Raw genomic sequence first — 25,268 nt, 5'->3', positions numbered from 1 at the left:
CTAAAGTGATGGTACCTGGGGCCTCGTATCCAAAGCACGAGGTTTTGCCTGTAATTCCTCTCTGTAGGGCTGCACCCCAGGAACCCAGGGCCTAGGTCTTGCTACATTACCTAAACTTCCTGATGGGGTGCTTTACAGGTCCAGGGCAGTTGGAACCCCGTTTTAGGGACCCAGTCCCTGAAGGTTTTTTACGCAGCCCGCCCTGATGGGTGAAGGTTGGATTGTTTGTTAATTCAGCAAAGCCTGCGGCGAGGATAAAGTAAGGGAAGAAGGTATTAAAAATATCTATGTATTTCTTCCAATAGGGAAAAAATGTTGTCATGCCTTAAATCTCCACTAGAGGGAATCCATGCACATACCTTACTCTGTTGTCATCACTGTAAGCTCAGTCCATGTCTGATTGCATTGCAGCGTGTAGAGAGAGAATCTGCAAGGTAAGAGAAAGCTGCAAAAGTGTTTTCTTCTCCCTGATGGCGCCGCAAGGGGGGGGGGGTTGTGGAGGCCCCGCTAATACCGCTTATTATTTTAACTGTGGCTGATTTTACTGTTTTTTGAGCCTGCTGCTGGATGGGTTCCTGCTCCCCCCCCCGTGTTGGGTTGGTGGACCCGAAAACACTGCGCACCAGTGCGAGAACATTTTAAAAGTAAAAAGGGGCAGAATTTTTTCTCGGAGGGGGCGGGGCCAAAGCCAGATGCCGTGAACATCCACGAGGACACACGGCAGGCTAAAAACAAATACAACACAGCTGTGACAGTCTCTCCTCGGCTGACGAGGAGAAAACAAGCAGCCTGCAACACAAGGACACAAGAGCTGTGGGACATGTGAGGGTTGCAAACTGGCATTCCTGATACAGGAACGAAACCTCTTTCCCAGCACTAGGCTGAATTTTATAGTGGCTTTAAATGTCATGACTATTTTCAGCTATTAAGTTCAATTTGTATAGTGCCTCTGTTTTTGTACTTAGGGCTATGCCTACCAAAAAAGACACCACATAAAGGTTTCACCCCCAGGCGCTAGGATCCCGAGTCGCATTTCCATGTTGTCATCCTTGCCTGAATTGCCAGTTATGGCAAGCCAGGGTGAGCCATTTGGAACAAATTGATGGTGCAACTGCTGCTCACATCTCAGCCCCTGTATACGTGACTGAAGATGTCCTTTCCTCCTCCCTGCAGGGCCTGGAAGAAAGAATAGCGGCTTTAATCGCATCCTCCATTCAAATGGATAGGAACTGTGCTAGATCCATGATGATCAGAAGGAAGAACAAACTGATGATGATTCCTCTGTGGAGGAAACAACGGTAGATGAGCCTTTTTTCAGCCTCTCAAATCTGAGGAATTGCTGATACAATCTCTTATGGAGATGGATCTTCTACTTTCATGCTACCCCTAACAGTCTCCTGAAAGTTCAGTTTCTTCCTTGGGTTCCTTAAAACCCTCTCAACCTTTGCATGCGTTTCCTGCGCATGCATTACTAGAACAGCTTATTTTTTGCTGACTGGGATCACCCGGAAAAGTATTTTCTCCCTCCCCTGGATTCTCTATCCCCTGGAGGAGAAATTCTCCAAAAGATGGTAAATACCAGCAGTTGATGCTGCGATTTCCAATGTGAATAAAGGCCTAACTTGTCCAGTAGACAATGCAAAGATGCTTAAAGGATCCAACAGATAAGGAGTTGGAATCCCTGTTAAGATCTACTTTTTCCATGGCAGGTGCCATTACTCAGTCTGCAGTCACTGCAATAAGCGTCTGTCAATCCCTAAAGGACCAATTTAAACAGGCCCTTAGAGAGCTTCCTGCACAACAAGCTCGGGATTTGGCTGAACTACCAAAAGCATTATGCTTTGCCATAGATGCTATTAAAGATTCACCAGGCGTCCCGCCTTACGCTTGTGCATATGCGTAGAATCCCATGGCTAAAAATTTTTTTCAGCTCAAGCACCATGTAAAGATCTCCTAACTGGGCTCCCTTTTCATGGGGAGCGACTATTTGGAGAAAACTTGGACAAATATATCCAAACAATTTCTAGTGGGAAAAGTACTCTTTTGCCAGTCAAAAGAAAGTATAAACGCCCTTCATTTAAATGGGCTGTTTCCCCTACGCCAGGGGTTTCCACCTCTAGGCAGGGGCGACGGCCTCCGCCGTCACACTCTAGAGGAAGATCTCAGAGTCAGACCCAGGCTCAAAAGAAGTCCTGGGGTCGGAAACCTGCAAGCCAGAATCCTAAAGCCTCATTATGAAGAAGCAACCCCCCTCACCAAGGTGGGGGGAAGACTTTTGCAGTTTTCAGAAGTCTGAAAAAATCAGGACAGATGGGTCATCTCCACGGTAATGCTGGTACCTTCTCGCTTCCTGAGGTTAAGCGTTCCCAAAGATCCAGAGAAAGGACAATCTCTGTTTCAAGCACTAGACTGATTAATATATCAAAGGGTGATCGTACAGATCCCCACAAAGGAGCAAGGTCTGGGTTAGTTTCTATCCTTCTAGGAGGAGAACTTCTGGCATCAATCGACATCAGGGATGCATATCTGCATGTCCATATATTTCCCACTCATCAAAGGTTTCTGCGGTTCAAGTTAGAACAGCAGCATTTACAGTTTGTAGCCCTGTCCTTCGGGCTAGCCACAGCACCCTGGGTGTTCACCAAAGTGCTGACCCCACCTCTAGCCAAGTTAAGGGCACAGAGCATAACAGTCTTGGTGCACCTAGACGATCTATTGCTAATAGATCAGTCGGTTGCTCATTTGGTGCAAAGCGTACACACTACAACCAATGATCTGAAAAGTTGAGTTGGATTTTCAACGTAGAGAAATCTTCCTTAATACTGCTAAAAAAGCTGGAGTACTTGGGTCTGATCATAGACACAGCCCAGGAAAGGGTGTTCTTGCATCAACTCCATAAGAGAGTTGGTACGAATGGACAGGTCTGATGGCGACCCTTCCATTTGCCTTTGCATGAGGTTGCTAGGAACTATGGGGGCTTCATTCGAAGCAGTTCCCTATGCCCAGTTTCATTTAAGACTGTTGCAAAACAGTATACTGTCTGCTTGGAAAAAAACAATTCAAGCTTTAGACTTGCCAAAAGCAGCTGTCCCCAAGTGTGTCCCAAAGCCTCACTTGATGGTTACTAACCCAGAATCTACTGAAAGGAAAATCCTTCAGACCAGACCAGTCATCTGGAAGGTGGCAACGACGGATGCCAGCCTTTCAGGCCTGGGAGCAGTACTAGAAAAGACAACTGTCCAGGGACAGTGGTCAAAAACCGAAAAGAACCTTGTCCATCAATATCCTAGAGATTCGGGCAGTACGTCTGGCTCTAAAGACCTGGACTTTCAGGTTACGGGATTGTCCTGTCAGGATTCAATCCGACAATGCCACAGCTGTGGCCTATATCAATCACCAAGGGGGCACTGAAGGTCTCTCAGCGCAGAGAGAGGTGAACCATATTCTAACTTGGACAGAAAGGAATGTTCCGTGCCTATCGGCAGTCTTCATTCCGGGTTTAGAGAATTGGCAGGCAGACTACTTGAGTCGCCAGCAGTTATTCCCAGTGGAATGGTCTCTTCACCCTGACATATTTTGGGCTGTTTGCCAAAGATGGGGCACTCCGGACATAGATCTTCTAGCGTCCAGGTTCAACATGAAGTTAGTCAACTTTGTGGCCAGAACAAGGGATCCATTTGCATGTGGAACGGATGCGTTGGTGACCCCATGGGATCAGTTCTCACTGATCTATGCATTCTCCCCTATTCAGTTGCTGCCTCGACTTCTTTGCAGGATCAAGCTGGAAAGAAAGCCGGTAATTCTGGTGGCACCAGCATGGCCCAGAAGGTCATGGTGTGCAGAAATCGTAAAGATGGCAGTGGAGGGCCCATGGTCCCTCCCACTACGGCCAGATCTGCTCTCACAGGAACCGATATTCCATTCTACCTTACGGTCTCTAAATTTAACTGCTTGGCTATTAAAACCACATTCTGAAGAAACGTGGGCTTTCCAGGTCAGTTATCTCTAACCTGATTAGTGCAAGGAAGCCAGCTTCCAGAACTATAGAATCCAGAGGGCTTATGTTTCCTGGTGTGAATCCAAGGGTTGGCACCCTCAGAGCTATATCATAGGCAGAATTCTTGCCATTCTACAATTAGGGGTAGAAATGAAATTGGCCTTGAGTACTATTAAAGGCCAAGTCTCCGCTTTATCGGTCTTATTTCAAAAGACCACTTGCTACTTATTCTGTAGTCCAGGATTTTATACAGGGGGTGACGTGGCTTATTCCGCCCGTCAAACCTTCCTTGAACCCTTGGGACTTGAACTTAGTTTTGTCTGTGTTACAAAAAACAGCCATTTGAACCAATACAACACATTCCCCTAGTCCTTCTGACAAGGAAGTTGGTATTTTTGGTTGCTATATCCTAAGGAAGGAGGGTTTCGGAATTGGCTGCTCTTAATTGTAAAGAGCCATATTTAATATTGTCATGGGGTACAGAGTGGTGTTACGCCCTCGTCCAGACTTTTTTATTTAAAGTGGTTTCAAATTTCACCCGAACCAAGATATTGTCCTGCCATAATTTTTTCCAAAACCATGTTCCAGGGACGAAGAGTCACTGCATTGTCTTAAAGTGGTGAGAGCAGTGAAAATCTATTTTTAGATAACTGTTCAGATTTGTAAGACTGATGTCTTATTTATTCTGCCAGAGGGTCCTAAGAAAGGACAGGCAGCATCAAGATCCACTGTCGCTTAGTGGATTCGACAAGTCATAATTTAAACCTATAATTCAAGGGATAAGATTCCCTCGTTTTCAAGTTTAGGCGCACTCTACCAGGTCGGTTAGTGCTTTTTGGGCAGTGTGTCACCAGGCCTCCATGGCTCAGATCTTTAAGGCCACAACTTGGTCTTCAGTGCATACATTCACCAAGTTTTATCAGGTGGATGTAAGGAGGTATGAGGATATCGCCTTCGGACGCAGTGTACTGCAGGCAGCAGTATAAATCCTCAAATCTGGTTGTACCCCGTGGGTTGTTTCTCCCTCCCCTCAAGTAGCATTGCTATGGGATGTCCCATTAAGTAATTACTTAAGGCTCTGTATCCAATGATGTACGATAAAGAAAACAGGATTTTTATTACAGCTTACATGTAAAATCCTTTTCTTGGAGTACACCGTGGGACACAGAGGTCCCGCCCCTCTTTTAGGATTAAGTATATTACTTTGCTCCAAAAACTGATGTGCTCCTGGAAGGAGGAGGGGTTATATAGGGAGTGAACTTCCTTGATTGGGTTTACCAGTGTCGACACCTGAAGGTAGCCTATAACCCATTATGTAATTACTTAAGGCTCTCTGTCCCATGATGTACTCCAAGAAAAGGATTTTACAGATAAGCTGTAATAAAAATCCTATTTTTTTCTTGTTTTCTTATCTAGGTAGATCGCCTTTATCAGTAGGCACTGTTTGAATAAAGATCTAATGTTTGCATATTCAAATATGTTGAAAAAGTCAATCCTTTTCAAGAGGTGTACTTATTTTTTTATGATTGTATTGTATTCAGTCCTACTGTCTGCCATAACTAATCACTTTTACAAAATAATTTTCAAATAGATTGGAATTAAGAGTCACTTTCTAATTTTAGGGCTTGATGCAAAAGTAACAATGAAGAAGAAATCCACGGAAATTCTGGCAAAATTGAAAAACATTGCAATCCTAGATTCTGACAGTGGTGCCCTATATAAAAAGGTGCATTTCTTTAGTATTTGTTTATGTGCATATGTATGTATTTACTATGGTCTTATTCCATGCAGAAAAGTAGAGGACAGGGTGAAAATTTTGAATACTCGTGCTTTGGTCACACTGTCAGTTCAGATAAAAATGCCCAGCAGTGTGGCTCACATCCAGAATAACACTATTGACATAATAAAAGAAATTTCAGTAACTTAAAAAAAAAATATGTTTTAAAGATTGTACTGTTATATTAACCACTTCAGCCCCGGAAGGGTTTACCCCCTTCCTGACCAGAGCACTTTTTACAATTTGGCACTGCGTCGCTTTAACTGCTAATTGCGCGGTCATGCAATGCTGTACCCAAACGAAATTTGCGTCCCTTTCTTCCCACAAATAGAACTTTCTTTTGATGGTATTTGATCACCTCTGCCGTTTTTTATTTTTTGCGCTATAAACGGAAAAAGACCGAAAATTTTGAAAAAAAATGATATTTTCTACTTTTTGTTATAAAAAAAATCCAATAAACTCAATTTTAGTCATACATTTAGGCCAAAATGTATTCGGCCACATGTCTTTGGTAAAAAAAATGTCAATAAGTGTATATTTATTGGTTTGCGCAAAAGTTATAGCGTCTACAAGCTAGGGTACATTTTCTGGAATTTACACAGCTTTTAGTTTGACTGCCTATGTCATTTCTTGAGGTGCTCAAATGGCAGGGCAGTACAAAACCCCCCCAAATGACCCCATTTTGGAAAGTAGACACCCCAAGGAAATTGCTGAGAGGCATGTTGAGCCCATTGAATATTAATTTTTTTTGTCCCAAGTGATTTGAATAATGACAAAAAAAAAAATTTACAAAAAGTTGTCACTAAATGATATATTGCTCACACAGGCCATGGGCATATGTGGAATTGCACCCCAAAATACATTCAGCTGCTGGTACGGGGATACCACATGTGTGGGACTTTTTGGGAGCCTAGCCGCGTACGGAGCCCCGAAAACCAATCACCGCCTTCAGGATTTCTAAGGGTGTAAATTTTTTATTTCACTTATCACTACCTATCACAGTTTTGAAGGCCATAAAATGCCCAGATGGCACAACCCCCCCCCCCCCCCCCAAATGACCCCATTTTGGAAAGTAGACACCCCAAGCTATTTGCTGAGAGGCATGTTGAGTCCATGGAATATTTTATATTTTGACACAAGTTGCGGGAAAGTGACAAATTTTTTTTTTTTTTTGCACAAAGTTGTCACTAAATGATATATTGCTCACACAGGCCATGGGCATATGTGGAATTGCACCCCAAAATACATTTAGCTGCTTCTCCTGAGTATGGGGATACCACGTGTGGGACTTTTTGGGAGCCTAGCCGTGTACGGGGCCCCGAAAACCAATCTCTGCCTTCAGGATTTCTAAGGGTGTAATTTTTTGATTTCACTCTTCACTGCCTATCCCAGTTTCGGAGGCCATGGAATGCCCAGGTGGCTCAAACCCCCCCAAACGACCCCATGACCCCATTTTGGAAAGTAGACACCCCAAGCTATTTGCTGAGAGGCATGGTGAGTATTTTGCAGATCTCATTTGTTTTTGAAAATGAAGAAAGACAAGAAAAAACATTTTTTTTTTTTCTTTTTTCAAAAAACTTTGTGACAAAAAGTGAGGTTTGCAAAATACTCACTATACCTCTCAGCAAATAGCTTGGGCTGTCTACTTTCCAAAATAGGGTCATTTGGGGGGGTTTGTGCCACCTGGGCATTCCATTGCCTCCGAAACTGTGATAGGCAGTGAAGAGTGAAATCAAAAATTTACGCCCTTAGAAAGCCTGAAGGCGGTGCTTGGTTTTCGGGGTCCCGTACGCGGCTAGGCTCCCAAAAAGTCTCACACATGTGGTATCCCTGTACTCAGGAGAAGCAACAGAATGTATTTTGGGGTGTAATTTCACATATTCCCATGGCATGTTTGAGCAATATATCATTTAGTGACAACTTTGTGCAAAAAAAAAAAAAAATTTGTCTCTTTCCCGCAACTTGTGTCACAATATAAAATATTCCATGGACTCGACATGCCTCTCAGCAAATAGCTTGGGGTGTCTACTTTCCAAAATGGGGTCATTTGGGGGGGGTTTGAACTGTCCTGGCATTTTATGCACAACATTTAGAAGCTTATGTCACACATCACCCACTCTTCTAACCACTTGAAGACAAAGCCCTTTCTGACACTTTTTGTTTACATGAAAAAATTATTTTTTTTTTTAAAGAAAATTACTTTGAACCCCCAAACATTATATATTTTTTTAAAGCAAATTCCCTACAGATTAAAATGGTGGGTGTTTCATTTTTTTTTCACACAGTATTTGCGCAGCGATTTTTCAAACGCATTTTTTGGGGAAAAAACACACTTTTTTTAAATTTTAATGCACTAAAACACACTATATTGCCCAAATGTTTGATGAAATAAAAAAGATGATCTTAGGCCGAGTACATGGATACCAAACATGACATGCTTTAAAATTGCGCACAAACGTGCAGTGGCAACAAAATAAATACATTTTTAAAAGCCTTTACAGGTTACCAGTTTAGATTTACAGAGGAGGTCTACTGCTAAAATTACTGCCCTCGATCTGACCTTCGCGGTGATACCTCACATGCATGGTGCAATTGCTGTTTACATTTGACGCCAAACCAACGCTTGCGTTCGCCTTAGCGCAAGAGCAGGGGGGGACAGGGGTGCTTTTTTTTTTTTTTTTTTTTCTTACTTTTTTGCTTTTTTATCTTATTTTTAAACTGTTCCTTTCATTTTTTTTTTTTTTTCTTACTTTTTATTGTTATCTCAGGGAATGTAAATATCCCCTATGATAGCAATAGGTAGTGACAGGTACTCTTTTTTTGAAAAAATTGGGGTCTATTAGACCTTAGATCTCTCCTCTGCCCTCAAAGCATCTGACCACACCAAGATCAGTGTGATAAAGTCATGAAATGCTCGTAGCTTCCGGTTTCTTAGGCCATAGAGATGTTTGGAGCCACTCTGGTCTCTGATCAGCTCTATGGTCAGCTGGCTGAATCACCGGCTGCATTCTCAGGTTCCCTGTTGAGACAGGAGAGCCAGAGAAAAACACGGAAGACGGGGAGGGGGGGCATTCCCTCCCACTGCTTGTAAAAGCTGGCTGAAAAGAATGATACCAAGATGATACCTAAACCTGCAGGCATCATTCTGGTATAACCACTCAAAGTCGTGAATGGCGTACCTGAAGACAAAAAAAAACAATAAAACACAGTAAACGGTAAAGTATAAAAAAATTGCATACCTGAAAAGCAAACATGATAAAACATAATAACAATAAAACATTGCAGAATAGAATACAGTAAAAAAGAGCAGAACAATAGAGAGAGAATAGAGAGAGAGAGAACAATAAAACAACAACTATTTTTTTTTTTTATTTTAATTTTTTTTTTTTTTTTTACACTTTTTTTTTGTAACTAACTTTTATAACTGTAACCGGTTCCAGGTTCGGGTCTCTCAAAATGCGATGGCATCTTGGGAGACCCTGTGAAAGTGTGCCTAGTTTGTGCAATGCTGTACCCTACGCTAATACTCAACTAGTGCATGGTAGCGTTCAAATCATTCACCAATGCAAAGACCAGGATTGTCAGGAAAGGAGGGACAGTAATAGCGGGTGTCGCACCTATATCCGTGCTTGCTGCAGACACGACATCTTTTTTGGGGGGCTCGTTGGGTAGGGGTACTCGGGAGGACATAAAGAAAATGCCTCTCATGCAGCCGACTGCATTTGGTTGGGGATGTGAATGGGGGAAGTACGGGTGCTGCAGAAGTGGTAGGTTCCCAATTAGGATTGGTGAATACTGCAGGAAGGGCACTATGGGCACGACGGGCCTGTGTTTGTCTTCTTCTTGGTGGCAGCGAGACACTACTTGTGCTTGCCACCTCACCAGCTTGAACTGCACTTATGGGACTTGCCATGTCACCAAGTGTTACTGCAGTGCTTGTTTGACTACGACCGGGGTGTACTAGGCCACTGGTGCTTGCCAGTTCACCAAAATGCTACCAAAAAAACTTTTAGGGATCGCAGGGATCAGGCCTGACTCTGCGAACGCTGCAGTTATGCGTTTAGTGTTTTGTAAGTGACAGTGATCGATCGATACTGCACTTGGTTGGGCTGGGCCGGACGGAGGGACAAAACGCAGGTGCTAGCAGGTATCTGGGCTGATCCCGCTAACACTGCGTTTTTGGGAACCCTAAACTGCTGGGGACACTAGTATAGATCTGATCGGATCAGATATTGATCCATTCAGATACTAGACCACTAAGGGAGGCGTACAGTGCGTGCGTGGGTGTTAGCGGTACTGGCACTAACCTGACGCTGCCTGGGGCTGGTGCTTGCCAGTTCACCAAAACGCTACCAAAAAAATTGTTAGCGATCGAAGGGATCAGGCCTGACTCTGCGAACGCTGCAGTTATGCATTTAGTGTTTTGTAAGTGACAGTGATCGATCGATACTGCACTTGGATGGGCTGGGCCGGGCGGAGGGGCAAAACGCAGGTGCTAGCAGGTATCTGGGCTGATCCTGCTAACACTGCATTTTTGGGAACCCTAAACTGCTGGGGACGCTAGTATAGATCTGATCGGATGAGATATTGATCCGTTCAGATACTATACCACTAAGGGAGGCGTATGCTGCGTGCGTGGGTGTTAGCAGTACTGGCGCTAATCTGACGCTGCCTGGGGCGACGCATATCACCGCCGGGCGATCAGGGGGCTAAACCTTTATTCGGTAATAAATGGCGGGTTCCCTGACACTATAAAAAATAAACGAACTAACCAGTGTCACCCGTAACAGTTATACGATGATCAGTGGTGAAAGGGTTAACTAGGGGGCAATCAAGGGGTTAAAACATTTATTAGGTAGTATATGGGGGACCCTGAAGCTATAAAACGCTGACGGCGAACCTAAATATTTACCTCCCACCAGTGACACTAATACAGCGATCAGAAAAATGATCGCTTAGCGACACTGGCGACGGGGGGTGATCAAGGGGTTAAAACTTTATTGGGGGGGTTAGGGGGGTATCCTAGACCTAAAGGGGGCTAACCCTAACTGCCCTACCACACTAACTGTCACAAAGTGACACCATGCAGTAATCAGAAAAAAAAAAACTGCTTGGTGTCAGTGTGACCGGGGGGGGGGTGGGAGGGGGTGATCGGGGGGGGGGATTGGGGGTGTAATGTGTGCCTGGCATGTTCTACTGTGTGTGTGTGTGTTGGTGCACTCACATTCCAGTCTTCTCTCCTTGGCGCCGGAATGGAAAATGCCGAGCCGAGGAGAGATGACATAATTTCCTCTGTCTCTGTGTACAATACAGAGGCAGGGGAATGATCCCATTGGCTGGGAGCGATCGCGGGGGGGGGGGCCACGAATGGATGGCCTCCCCCTCACCTCTGATCTCCGGGGAAGATTTGCTGACCGCCGCAGGCACCGGGGGTACCTGTAAGTCCTTTTGCCTGCCCGTGCCATTCTGCCGACGTACATCATCGTACGGTGGTCGGCAACTGGTTAAAGCAAAGCTATACTCGCCTTCTGTTCAGCGCTGCGATGTCTTGGTGCTCCCTGCTGACCACTGACATCTCCAGCCCACCAGCTTTGGGTATCGATCCCTGGCTGTTTCCATTGGCCGGGCTAAGATGACATCACTCCCACGCCTACAGGAGAGTTCATCTTGGCAATTCTACACTTAGTTGTGCATGCGCAGCTCTGTGTACTGTGCAGACAGGCAGGTAAGTAACTTTAACGCAGAAGAGACAATAGGGATGATTTACTAAAGGCAAATAGTCTGTGCACTGCAAGTGCAGTTGCTCTAGATCTGAGGGGAACATGCAAGGAAAATAAAAAATAGCATTTTTGCTTGCACATGTATGCATGATAGAAACCAGCAGAGCTTCCTTTCAGATCTAGCGCAACTGCCTTTAATAAATCAACCTCATAGTATATGTCTTTTCTACATTAATAATTCTGCCTGTTTCCTTTTTTTTTTTAAGTTAAAGTTTCACTTTAGGTCCTTGGCATTAGATGCCTTATAGTTGTGTATATATATCTAGATTGTAAGCTCTAACGAGCAGGAAGGGCCCTCTGATCCCTCCTGTATTGAATTGTATTGTAATTGAACTGTCTGCCCCCATGTAGTAAAGTGCTGTGCAAACTGTTGCTGCTATATAAATCCTGTATAATAATAAATCTAACTTTGTGGGCAGCTGCTTATCATAGGAATCCATCTTTTTAGAATCATCAGTACAATTACAAGTTAGACCTTTTTACAGTGCCACCTTTAAAAAGTCTTGTATTTTAGCATTTTTATTTTCCCAAGATATCCTGATTTTGTAAAATAGTTTCTATCCTAATAATAATAAGTACATTATTTTTACAAAGTAAGTCAACAGTATGTTTTTGTGGCATTTGTAGAGTGAGGGACCTGTACTGACCATGGGTGCCTTAGGCCTCATGCACACGGGATGTTAAAATAACGTTATGAAAACGCCAATAGCTTTGCAGTGATTTTTTTTTTTTTACTTTTCTCAGCTTTTTTCAATGTTTTTGCAATAGCATTATTTAGCGTTTTTCCACGTTAGCGGTTTTTAGCGTTTTTTTTTTTTTTTCAATGGATCAAAAATGTTAAACGTTGGTGAGCGTCATTTTTGAGCGTTTTTGAGCATTTATCAGCGTTAGAGTATTTTTACAGCTGAAAATACATCTCTCAGAACCCACTGGTCCTGGTTTTTTTTTTTTACAGCTTAAAAACGCCTATGCCATTTGCAGCTCAAAAACGCCTAGGTGGGCATGAAGACATAGACTAACATAGACAGGCGTTTTTAAGCTGCAAAAAACGCTCAAAAAAGCAGCTGTAAAAACGTCCGTGTGCATGAGGCCTTAAAGTGATTGTAAACCCACATTTTTTTTCAATAACAAACATGTCATTCTTACCGGCTCTGAGCAGTGGTTTTGCACAGAGCAGCCCCCCCCCTCTTCCCTGGTCGCCCACTGGCACATCTGGCTCCTCCTCCCTGCCGAGTGCCCACCATAGCAAGCTGCTTACTATGTGGGCTCACTCCCTGATGCAGCTCTGTGTGTAGCTCTCATTCTCAGACCTTGACTGACTGGTCCAGGTCAAAAAGCAAAACTTGTTAGTGGCTGACATTGGCAGCTTATTTATTGTGTTGACCAGATGAGTGTGGCACAAAAAATATATTTCGTATATTCTGATACTGCATGCAGTACTTTTTCGCACTGCACACGAGTCACTGTGCTGCAGTGTAGCAGCTGGCGTGAACCAGCCCTGAAGGCGAGGAGTCATATGGTAGATGTTTAAAGATTTTGGAAGCTCAAATAGCCGACTCTAGAATGAGTTCTTTTTCAGAGGCTAAAAAATAGTTTGTCCTCTGCCCAATTGTTTACTTTATGCCTTCCCATTTCTCTGCGGTGTCAACATTTTCTTTCATGATTCAGAGTTTTTGGCAACCATTTGACCTTGTCTCTGGTTCCAAGGATGTTCACCCCAGTTCTGTGAGTTTTATGTCTCAGAGGTACTGCAGGCATTAGATATCTGGACCAATGTTTGGACTAGGATCTTGAACCCACGTGTGTGAGCCCACAAGGAAGCTGTCACCGTTGAAGCCCTGAGAGACAGGAATGTCATATTTAGTAATGCTGATCGTGCTAACAGCATGCACATTTAGTTTTTGCTAGGTTCATTATTAAACATAGAATATGTGTTTTTCCATATGCCTTTTGATTGGGCCATGTTCTTTTCCCCTTGTATTTGGTGGTGGAACCACATTTGGGCCTTAGCACCACCAGTATTCAGGTTTTTGCACTGTCTGTTCCGTTTTTAACTTTCTCTTGCTAATCATTTGCTGATTCATGCTTTTAAGGGGTTTATACATGTTGCTCTACTTGTTAGGCCTGCAAACCAGAAGCTTTATGTCTACTATTAGACCCCTTTCACACTGGGGCCGCCCGAGCATTAGCTGTAAAGCACTGCTCGTTTTAGTGGCACTTTACTGCTGTTTAAGCAGCGCTTTTCGGCCGATAGTGGGGCGCTTTTAATCCCCACTAGCGGCCGAAGAAGGGGTTAAAAGAGCCCATGTTGCAGCGTTTCCAAAGTGCTTTTCAGGCTAGCCATTCATTTCAATGGGCAGTGCGTTCTGTATACAACACTCCCAAACTGCCCCAAAGATGCTGCTTGCAGGAGTTTTCCTAACATCCATAGCAAGCTGCTTGCTGTGGGGGCACTGAACAGGAGGGAGGGGCCAGGATCACAAAAGAGGGACCCAAGAAGAGGAGGATCCGGACTGCTGTGTGCAAATTCACTGCAACAGAGCAGGTAAGTATAACATGTTAGCTCTCTCCCAAGAGTTATACGCTGAAATTGACACAAATCTATAGTGATTTGGTAAAGCACTCATATGTATGCAAACCTCCTGAATCCAGAAAAGAAAAGAACATGCAACGGTTTATTCTCTTTGCTGTGAAATGCCATCTGTCAAAGGTCTTTGTTAGTTTCGTTATGTTAACCAAACTTTAACAATGCATAAAAAGTGTGATATGTTGTAGCAGAACCTTGCATTTGTTTGCATTTCTTTTCTAAACAAGAAGTGTGGTTATGTTGTGCAAAACTGACGTTTTTTTTTACAATTCTTTTTGTCACTAATGTAGGCTGTTTACATCATTGGAAATGAAGTCTTCAATTTTAAGATGGTCTCCTTTGTTGATGCTACTGAAGGGGATGCATACACCAATATGGGTGTAGTGGATAGCGAAATCACGCTAACAGTTGGTTGCATACAAGTAATCTTTGTCAACAAATTTGTTTCAGCAATATTGGTAAATATGCATTTATAATGTTAATACATGTTTATGCAGTCTGTTAATTGGCAATGCTATCACTGACATTTTGTGATACATCCAGAAAGTCCACCTAGTCTACTTGGTCCTGAGTTTTGTGTAATTCCATGCTGACAGATTTATCAACTGGATTACATGCGATTTACCATACAGCACATTTGCACAGTGTTGATGGCCTGTGGCTATTTTGTAAAATGCTTTTCTGGGAAAATCATGATCTGTTCACATTATTGCAGTCCCAAACGCTGAATGCACTAAAATAAGGTTGTTTTGTTTTTCATAATTGTGCCTAGTACCCAGAGCTGCAATAAAAACCACACAACCTATTTATACACCGATCAGCCATAACATCATGCTCACCTACCACCTGATATTGAGTAGGTCTATCTTTTGTCACCAAACAGCCCTGACACATTGGGTCATGGACTTCACTAGACCCCTGAAGGTATGTTGTGGTATATGGCATCAATTTTTCAATAGCAGATCACTGCCCCCTGCCAGCTTGTCTTCTTCTCATAGTACATTCTGGTGCCATCTCTTGCCAAGGAAAGTGATGCACACGCACCTGGCCATCCACATGATGTAAAAGAAAATGTGATTTATCAGACCAGGCCACCTTCTGCCATTGCTCCATGGTCCAGGTTTGATGCTCATGTGCCTATCGTACATAAAAACATAGAAATCGCCCTGGGACTTAAAGTGAGGTGAGAGAGGTTAGCCAATATTCATAACAAGAGTAGAAGAATCTCAATTTATTGCAAAATATTATGCATATAAAAGCAACAGCAATAAATATAAATTGTCCAAGCCCATAGGTGTACAGACACAGTAAAACAATAACAATCCACATACAGTTGTACAAAAATGTAAAAAAAGCAAGATACAAGCATCAATGACGTGAGACCACGCTTGCGTCTTCAGGGCTGGATGCATAATTATAGTATCTGCAATATAAGTTTCCCTGTCTGCACCAGCTTCTCAACCATGCTGGTTCATATATATTATACTATATACATTTAATCATAATAATTTACCACATTAAGCTTAATTTACTATGGAAGTGCTTTCTGACACATATACGTGTATATACAATTTTACACAAATCGATTGCATTAAGCTTTATTTGCCATTAGTGTGTCTTCTGACACGTATACATTTACATATTTACATATATTTTGTAGCGGTCATCCAATATGGACAAGTTGAGACCATAGGGACACACACCACCACCCAGGCCATGTTAGTCCTCCGGATGTCCCCCTGTTGTGGCCTTTGTATTCTCCGCCTCCTCAGCTCACGTGCTGGATGTTTGTTGCTAACACCGTCTGGATACTCAGTGACTGGTGATTTGGCTCAGCCCTTTGGTGAGTATGAGGCCTTTTTTGTAGACCTCTCTGACCATTCATTCCATATGCCTCCACTGTGTATGTACACCTATCGGCTTGGCAAATTTATATTTATTGCTGTTACTTTTATATGCATGATATTTTGCAATAAGTTGAGATTCTTCTACTCTTGTTTTAAATATTGGCTAACCTCTCTCACCTCACTTAAAGTCCCAGGGTGATTTCTATGTTTTTATGTATTGTAATAGGGATGGAGGTGTTATAAGGGTGACATCAGACCTTATTATTTTTCTTATCGTAGGTACTTTTAGCCATGGACATGGGTCAGCATGGGCACCCTAACCAGTCTGCATCTACACAGCCCCATATGCAAAAAACCTGACCTCCCGCTCTTATTCTTGTTTTTCTTTCACCCCTAAAACTTCTTCACTTATTGACCTCGTGTTTGCCAACCCCTCTCTGTTGACAGATGTTCAAGAGGCCACATACTTACCTAGTGGTTTATCTGGTCACGCATCCTTGGAGCTGCTTCTGCGCACCTCCGCCTCTCGCAATGCATCCCAATGGCTTTTGGCCCCACATTGGACCTCCCATTTGGAGATTGTAGATAACATACCCTCCGAATTGTCCAAATACTGGGATGTCAACCAGGGGTTCTCCTCTCCAGAAACCACATGGGATGCCTTTTAAGGCTTTCACTAGAGGCCAATATATATCTTCTATCTCCGCCACCCATAGAGATCTCAAGGCGACTAAGTCTCTCCAGAAATCAGTAGCAGATCAATCGGAGGTCTATAACGACAATCCAGATACCGACAATTTCATTTATTTGCAAGCAGCCCAGAGAGAGCTGAATTTACAATTGCCGAAACTGACCCATCTAGAGCAGTACAGGATCAAACAATCCTCCTTTGAACAGGGTGACAAGAACGACCAACTATTAGCTCTACTAGCTCAACATGACAAGCCTCTTACCTCTATCTCGGAGATGCAACTTCCTGTAGGGAACAAGGTCTCCACACATGAGGATATACTTGAGCCATTATTACAATACTTTATATACTTCCACTCTTCTGCAAGATTTCACACCCCCCCTCTTTTATTAGACCAACTTTGCCTTGGGTGATTATCTGATGAGAAAAGGCAGGCTCTAGTATGCCCCATCACCCTTGACGAGATTACTGTCATTCCCTGTTGGGAAAGCCCCATGTCCTGATCGTCTCCCTATAGATTTTTACAAGACCCACTGCAATCTTTTGGCCCCTATCTTAGCTGCATTATTTACCCACTGCTTGGCTGAGGGAGCTCTCCCTCCCTCTGTGTCATGCTCATAAAATCCTTATACACAAACCGCCCAAAGACCCCAGTATATGCGCCTTATACAGGCTAATTGCTTTGTTAAACAATGATTTAAAAATTTTAACTAAACTCTTAACCTTAAAGCTGCAAAAGATGCTACCAATGATAATAGACCTAGACCAAACAGGTTTTATGGCTCACTAAGCCAACAACATAAATCTTCGTCTGTTGTTTACGGACATTCACATACAGCATTTAAATGCGGGATCTACAGTGGGGGTCTCCCTAGACATCGAGAAGGCTTTTGATACTATTGAGTGGCCTTTCTTGTGGGAAATACTTGGACGAATGAGTTTCCCTTTACTATTTATAAAATGGCCTATATAGTAGCCCAACGGCCTCAGTCAGTTTGGGTGGTGGTTTGTCAGTTCCCTTTCGTCACCATAGAAGTACCAGCCAGGGATGCCCTCTCTCTCCAGCCCTTTTTGCCATAGCAATTCGAACCAGTAGCAGAAGTGCTTCGCACTTCCTCTGCAATTAAAGGCTGGCTGGAGGAAAGGGTTGCCCTATTTGTGGATGACCTTCTGCTATTCCTCAGCGATGTGGGCTCCTCCCTCCAGGCTGCATTACAACTCAAAGTTAACTGGACTAAGTCCTTACTGTTTCCATTGATCCCGGGGCCTGTAGCTTGGCCCCTCCAGATCTACCACTTCTGTGGGTAGAAGACTTCAAATACTTAGGGGTTCTGATTTCCCATATAGCCTTAGATTACCTTCCCTTTAATCTCACCCTGGTATTGCATACGGAAGCTAAAGGCATGGGAGTCACTGCAGTTGTCACTTTTGGGCCAAACAAACTTAATTAAAATGAAAATTCTCTCTAAATTCACATACTTATTCCGCCACTCCCCCTCTTGGATCCTGAAGTGTTTTTTTTTAATCGTTTCAACCAAACTTTTTCCTCTTTCCTTTTGGGGTGCTAGTCCTCCGCGTTACAAGCTGTCCACCTTGATGCGCCCAACCAAGGGGGCTTGGCTTTCCCTCAATGCCACAAGTATTTTTTTTGCTACCCAGCTGGTGACAGCAGCTTGGTGGTTCTCCCCTGACTGTTCTAATACCTCTACCGTGCTAGAGGCTGCAGTGGTCTCTTCCCTAGAGGCATTGCAACTTCTTTTGTTCAGAGGCCTTAAAACTTCATACCCACTCATTCCCTCGGTGCTCACTACCATCAGAGCCTGGAAAGCTGGCTTCTGATGTGAACATCTTCCGGAAGGAGCAGTTTCGCCTACTACTCTGCTCTGGCTAAACCCATCTATGCCCCATTTTTATGTGCTACCTGATCCGAGTGCATGGGCCAGATTCAATGTAAAGAGCATCTCACAAATTACATCTGGCGCCATGCTGAAGCCCTGGTCACAATTATCGTCGGATTTCAATCTTCCTCCTCATTATTTGTTTCGTTATCAGCAGCTCTCCCATGCCTTTTCCAGCCAGTTCCCACAAGCCTCCCTAGTAAGCCCTTGAAACGAGTGCTTCATATAGACCCACCTCTTACCTCTATGCCCACCTACTTTCAATATCTCTTCCCACTTTGTCTGGCCTTAGAGCTAAGTGGCAGCATGATATCCACCACCTGAAAGATGGTGACATTTGGGACCTCCCATTCCATACTCTGGTCTCCTCACGGGACAAGCTAGTTCAGTTCAGTATTGTCCACAGGGCCTATTTTACACCATCTAGACTACATCTCATCCTGCAGAGTGTTGGAGATGCAGCCATTCCCTGGTTGATTTTTGTCACATTTTATGGTCTTGCCCGGTTATCGCCGGATTTTGGTCAGAAGTGTTAACCGTAACCAACACAGTGTTAATAACCAATATACCTTCCTCCATGGAAATCTGTATCCTGGGTTTGGTAGAAAATCTGATTCCTACTGTAGTAGAGAGAACATTGGTTAGCCGCCTTCTTTTCTATGCTAGAAAAGCTATCGCACTTCACTGGAAGAAGCAAGTTCCCCCACTATCTCCTTTTGGAGAACCTTGGTAAGCAGCCTTCCACTCTGAGGACACATATGTAAAAGAGTGTTTGATCTCGATAAGTGCTACTGTTATTTGATTTCATACAACCCTGCTTGATGTAATGTTACTGTATAACCACACCTTGTTAACCCATGTGCCATCCATGCAAGCAATAGTTAGTCCTGTGTTAATTTTGCTCCAGCACCCCTGCGTGGGTAACACACATTTCTCACTTTTTGGTTTATTTTGTTTTTGTTGAGTTTTTTCTTCTGTATGTTAAAACTTTAATAAATATATTTAAAAAAAAAAACAAATAAAAATATCTATTCAAATTACTGCAGCAACCATCCTACTGACTTGTGTCCTGTAGCCTTGTTGTGAAGTCTACAATAGTAGCAAGGCTTCTGCCTGATCATCTAGACCAGGGATATGCAATTAGCGGACCTCCAGCTGTTGCAAAACTACAAGTCCCATCATGCCTCTGCCTCTGGGTGTCATGCTTGTGACTGTCAGAGTTTTGCTATGCCTCATGGGACTTGTAGTTCTGCAACAGCTGGAGGTCCGCTAATTGCATATCCCTGATCTAGACCAACAACTATAGGTAGTTCTAGAAAGTGTTCCCATTTTTCATACTGAAACTTGCAAAACACCCAGCCCTTGGTCTTGGTTAGACCTCGTATATCCTCTCCCTAACACCTTGTCTTTGCACTACTTGTACGTTCCCTTTTGCAAACAGTTACTCTGCTTCATCGCCATTGTGATTTTCTGTGCCCCTCTGGGTCCCTTTTCTGGTGCTCATGCTCAGGTAGAGCCTTTCCTTTGTGCTCAAGAAATTACTTCCTTATAAGGGGCTAACGGGTCCTTCTTCTCTTCATTAACCCTCACAGCCATAGTTCTGCCTTGACTCCATTTGTGTTCTCCCTGGGGGCCTCCTACTTTCCTTATGCTACATGGGTTTGAAGTATCCTAGAAGCCAGTCCTTCCTGCTTCCCAGGGGCTATTTATTTTGCCTTCTATAGGAATGTAATTTTCGCTTTATGTCCTGCCTTGAAAGCATGTCAAACATTTATGATTTGCATTATGGGTGGGTTCAAGGCTGTCTTCTACGACCGCCTGTGGGCCCGTTGCCGCAATCTTGTCTGTTTTTGTTTCCCACCACTCTATTGCTTGGGGATGTCCCATGATTTAAGCATCAAATCCTGTGTCCTGCACTGTACGATTGAGATAATAGGAATTTTGACATACCTGTAAATTTCATATCTTGGAGTAAAGTGCGTGCTATAAAAACTCAGTTGGTAGGGATATTGGGGGGGGGGGGGGGGGGGATTTACAGATACAGATTCATTGATTTTTCAAGCTGAGTCTGAAATGCAGCCATTCTAACATTTTTGTGTTTGCTTCTAGGCTTTCGTGAATAACTTTCAAGCAGCTAAGGAGGCATTAACGGATGCTACAGTACATGCTGCAGAAAAAGCAGCAAGTGGTGTGAAAGAGCTGGCTCAGCAGAGTTTTCGACTTCACTTAGACATTAACATTAAAGCCCCTGTAGTGATTGTACCTCAGTCTTCTACATCCTCAGATGTTTTGGTGGCAGACTTAGGTCTCATCACAGTTAAAAACGCATTCTCTTTGGTAACACCCAAAATCCGAAGTAATCTTCCTCCAGTGGTTGACTGTATGACAGTCAAACTGAGTAACCTGAAGTTGTGTAGGTAGGCAATGAAAATATCAGTAAATCTTTATTTTTAAGAAGTTTGAAAAAAATCAGCCTTTGGGGTTTATTTACTAAAGCTGGAGAGTGCAAAATCAGGCTCGCTTCTGCATCGAAACCATCAGCTTCCAGGTTTTATTGCCAAACCCTAACTGAACCAGCTGAGGTTAGAAGCTGATTGGCTACCATGCACAGCTGCTCCTGCTTTAGTAAATCTACCCCTTTATGTATGAAAACTGGGTAACAATCAGAAGATATCCAGAAAGACTATAACAATACTTGGCAAAGATGATGTATGTGGCATATGTGTAAAGCTTTGCTTACAGATAAACTGTTGTAGTAATCAAATATGTTTTGTATAAGTTACCTAATTAAAGGGGACCTTCACCCTAAATAAAAACATATTTCCCCTGCCTTCTGCCCTCTCTCTCTCACATTTTTTTTTTTTTTTTTGTTTCATTCTTCAGCTTTGGGTTTTTGTGCTACAAGGCGAGAATGACATCTGCCCCTCCTGAATTACGTGTATGTGCAGATGCGCCATTGGACTTTGGGTCCCAGTTGAGCCCTGCAGCACATATGCGCACATATGGGCTTTCTCACGAATGCACAAAGACAGAGTAGAAGTCCCAAACCGCCGTGTGTCTGCAAAAATGCAGAAAAAACCCCACCTGTACGCAGACACAAGGCTGCTGTTAGAAATCATAGAGCAATGTACAGTCTACTTGACTGGGCCCAGAACCCCCCCAAAAAATATCACATGATATTTTCGCTAAAAATACACTAAAATCATTATTAGTGGACACAAACGCAACAAAATTCCTTCTAAAGCTCTGTGTATGAAAGAGGTATTGGGGTTCATTCACATTGGTGCCGTGGCTTGCGCAGGCAGGCTATGTTACTCTACAGCAGTGGTTCTCAACTCCTGTCCTCAGGACCCACTAACAGGCCATATTTTAAGTATTACCTTGGGGAGATGCAGCCTAGAATACTGCAGTCACTGAACAGCAAATTATATCACCTGCGATGTATTTGTTATCTTGCAAACCTGGCCTGTTATTGGGTCCTGAGGACAGGACTTGAGAACCACTGCTCTACAGGGACGCAGCAGCTATATGAACACAGCTACAGGTCCTAATTTGACAGGCATGTGGGTGCAGGTGTACAGCCCCAATAAAAAGACAGTGTGCATTCAGGGACACTCACTCACGCCTGTATACTTGCTAAATTAGGACCTGTGGCTGTGTTCGTACATCTGCTGCATCCCCTTAGAGTAACAGACTACAGCTGCATGAACAATACATTCATTCACACAGCCAGAGTAACTGTGTGAATGAGTCCTTAAGGCTCGTTCACACGTAAGGTTGCGCTTTTACCACCTACCAACCGCAGCCATGGCAGACATTATCGAGAGCAAAGCACATGAGAACAAGTCCTTAATTTCTTGTTTTTTTATTTTTTATTTTTTTTTAACTTTTTTTTAACTGCCCTGTTGGGGGCCTTGGTGAAATATCAGGGGTCTAAACAGACCCCTGATGTCTCACATTTGAGACTGAGAAAGGGACTTAGCTTTATCAGTCCATTTCTCTGCAGCATCAGCTGCACAGATGAATAGGAAGCACTCTGAGGCTTCCTGTTCATTTACAAACTGAAGCATAATAAAAACAGTTTACTATGCTTCAGTGATGAATGGACACAGGAGTGATCAGCACCGATCGCTCAGTGCGTTCATTCAAGAAAGGAAGATAGTGGATGAAAATGATATATTTACTTGCTCCTTCCCAGCTCTCTATCCTGAGACATTCCCCTGTGTGCCCGCAGCAGCAGCCAGCATGAGAAGACAGGGGAATGTCAGCAGCACTGTGGGGGAGAGGGGCACACGGGGGGCCCAGACAGCAGGGGGTTGGGGATGCAGCACAGCCAGTGGGAGAAAGAGGAGGAGAGGCTGTAGCACTGCATGGAGAAGCACAAGAGGATCAGTGTTTGAAATAAAGCAGTACAGCCGGCCCTCCTGCTTGGTAGGTGCTCAGGCCTCCCTTTTTAACTGATGGGGCTCGGGCCCAGTACAGGAGGGCCGGCTGTACTGCTTTATCAGTGGCCCTGCACAAATGTGCCACAGGGCTCTGCCAGGATCTGACAACCAAACACAGCCTATCGGCGCATGTGCTAAACTACCAAAGCTAAAGGGAACTGAAGTTCCTCTTGAAGGTGTTTGAATGGCATAAACCAATTATAGTAGAGCTGCATGTCTTTCATCGCTTAACCGATGTTTGGTAGTGGGTCCTCATAACGAACGCAAAAGATGGTGCTGTGGGAGATTTGGATAGAAAAACAAGTCGTCACCAGCACCACTGTCATCTTTGTTTTGCTTGAAAGCAGCATCATATAGGTCACAATGGCTTACATTTTGAAACCTCTTAAGGTACTTTCCTTAAGGACAGAGTGACTATGTTGCCTTGAGGAAAGGGACCCTACAAGGCCCCAAAACATTGACTAATCTGACCTATGTAAAACTGCTTTCACATTTAATGGGTGAAACAAATATAGCAGGACAGAGAGTGACACTTTTAGATCTATAAACACATTTTAGCGTTTACACTTGTAAACTTGTTTAATGGCAGATGAAAATAGAAATTCACATTGGAATATTTTTTTGTACCTATGAATATTATAGCTTAGAGTGACCAAATTTTATTTTCTTCCACAGATCAGTTTATGAAAAGGGTTCATTAATATCAGAAATAGAACTCCTGCAGCCTCTAAATATGGACATCACAATTGAGCGCAATTTGGCTGCAGCCTGGTACAATGACATTCCTGATATTAAAATCATTGGACATCTCAAACCCATGAGTGTAAGTTTTATTCACTGAAATTTGAGGGTAAGGGAGGGAGCATGAAACCGGGCATGAATTCCTGAATTTAATTAAATAACATTTGTGAAATATTGGAAGTGCTCTAAGTTGACAGATATTTTAAAAATGACCTCTGGATGAATATATTATATAATTAGATTTCTCTCTCTTTTTGGCTGCAGAATCCACATGTATATTTTTAATCATTACTATTATTATATCTGGTTGGTATAATATTAAACCGTATAAAAAAAAAAAAATTGTGATGTGGACCTCCGCACTTGTTTGCATGTCTATTTCTCTTTTAATCCTGCAGCTGCTTTTGATTTCTCCTGTGAAAGTTTCCCCCGTTCCTGTTTCCTGTCTTCAAGTGGCTCTGTCCCATTACAGAGACTCAAGGAGGCACCTTTGGTTGTGTGCTTCCGGTTGTTTCTATGGATGTGTTACCTTACATCCACAGAAGCAGAGAGCCCCAGTAGCATGCTACCCCCTTCTCTCCCCTCCTCTCTTCTCTAGCTGCTGATTAACAGCAGCTGGAGCCTTTGCTGTCGTTAGTGTACAGTATTTAAAGGGCACAGTGTGCATGCTCCACTACTTAGAAGTTTGAGGGAAGAGAAGATGGTGGTTAATTGGGAAGGTATGTAAGTGTTTAGGCTTACATACAAGCAAACAATGTAATGGGGAATGTTGCATTGCTTGACAATAATCCATTCATTAAAACAATACTTTTAAAGGTTAAAATATGCTGTAATTAACATGTACCTTCATAAAAAATACACATCGAAATAGCATATGTTGACTGGCACAACTTTCCTTGTTGCTACTATTCCTTGTTATACGATTGCCACCATATTTGACAGGTAAATGCAGGATGAACACTTAAAGGGGAACTCCAGGAAATAGTGATATTTACATTTTGACTGGTCCAAATATGTTGTCTGTAATGCTCTTTAAACTAGGTCCAAAAAGTTGCGGGGATCTCCCCTTTTCCATTCAAAGAACACCTTGAACTTGGTACCCCTATTATTATAGGGTTTTCCTCCCTGGAGTCCTTTACAGCTCTGCAACATGAACCTCAGCCCTCATGTACATCCACAAAACCTTTAATATCTACCACAAATGTTTTATTGGCCTGTGTGCAACAGTGTTGATTTTAAAGTCAAGTTTCGATTTATGTTTACTTTCACACTGGGGTGGGCGCTAGCGATAAAGCACCGCTAATTTTAGCGGAGCTTTACTGCTGTAATTGCGGCGCTTTGCGGGCTCTTTTAAACCTTTATTCGGCTGCTAGCGGGGTTAAAAGAGCCCCGCTAGCTGCTGAATAAAGGGTTAAAAGCTCCCACAAAGCGCCGCTGCCGAATCGCTTTGCAGACGCATCGGTAGAAGTACCTATTGATTCCAATGGCGCACCCTGGCACATTCT

General features: G+C 43.3%; 1 protein-coding gene across 2 annotated transcripts in view; it reads left to right on the top strand.

Moving 5' to 3' along the window:
* The window catches only part of VPS13A (vacuolar protein sorting 13 homolog A), a 370,607-nt gene that overhangs the window by 188,254 nt on the left and 157,085 nt on the right, over positions 1 to 25,268 (top strand). For both annotated transcript variants that reach the window (XM_073633920.1, XM_073633912.1), the window contains exons 31-34: positions 5,620 to 5,723; positions 14,432 to 14,599; positions 20,687 to 20,994; positions 23,698 to 23,845. In XM_073633920.1, the coding sequence (XP_073490021.1) occupies positions 5,620 to 5,723; positions 14,432 to 14,599; positions 20,687 to 20,994; positions 23,698 to 23,845 (728 nt within the window). The remainder of the gene's footprint in view (positions 1 to 5,619; positions 5,724 to 14,431; positions 14,600 to 20,686; positions 20,995 to 23,697; positions 23,846 to 25,268) is intronic.

Source organism: Aquarana catesbeiana, linkage group LG01 (assembly GCF_042186555.1).
Source record: "Aquarana catesbeiana isolate 2022-GZ linkage group LG01, ASM4218655v1, whole genome shotgun sequence".
In the NCBI taxonomy this organism is placed as follows: domain Eukaryota; kingdom Metazoa; phylum Chordata; class Amphibia; order Anura; family Ranidae; genus Aquarana; species Aquarana catesbeiana.
The sequence above is the reverse complement of the archived record's forward strand: the minus strand, read 5'-3'. Positions and strand labels throughout refer to the sequence as shown.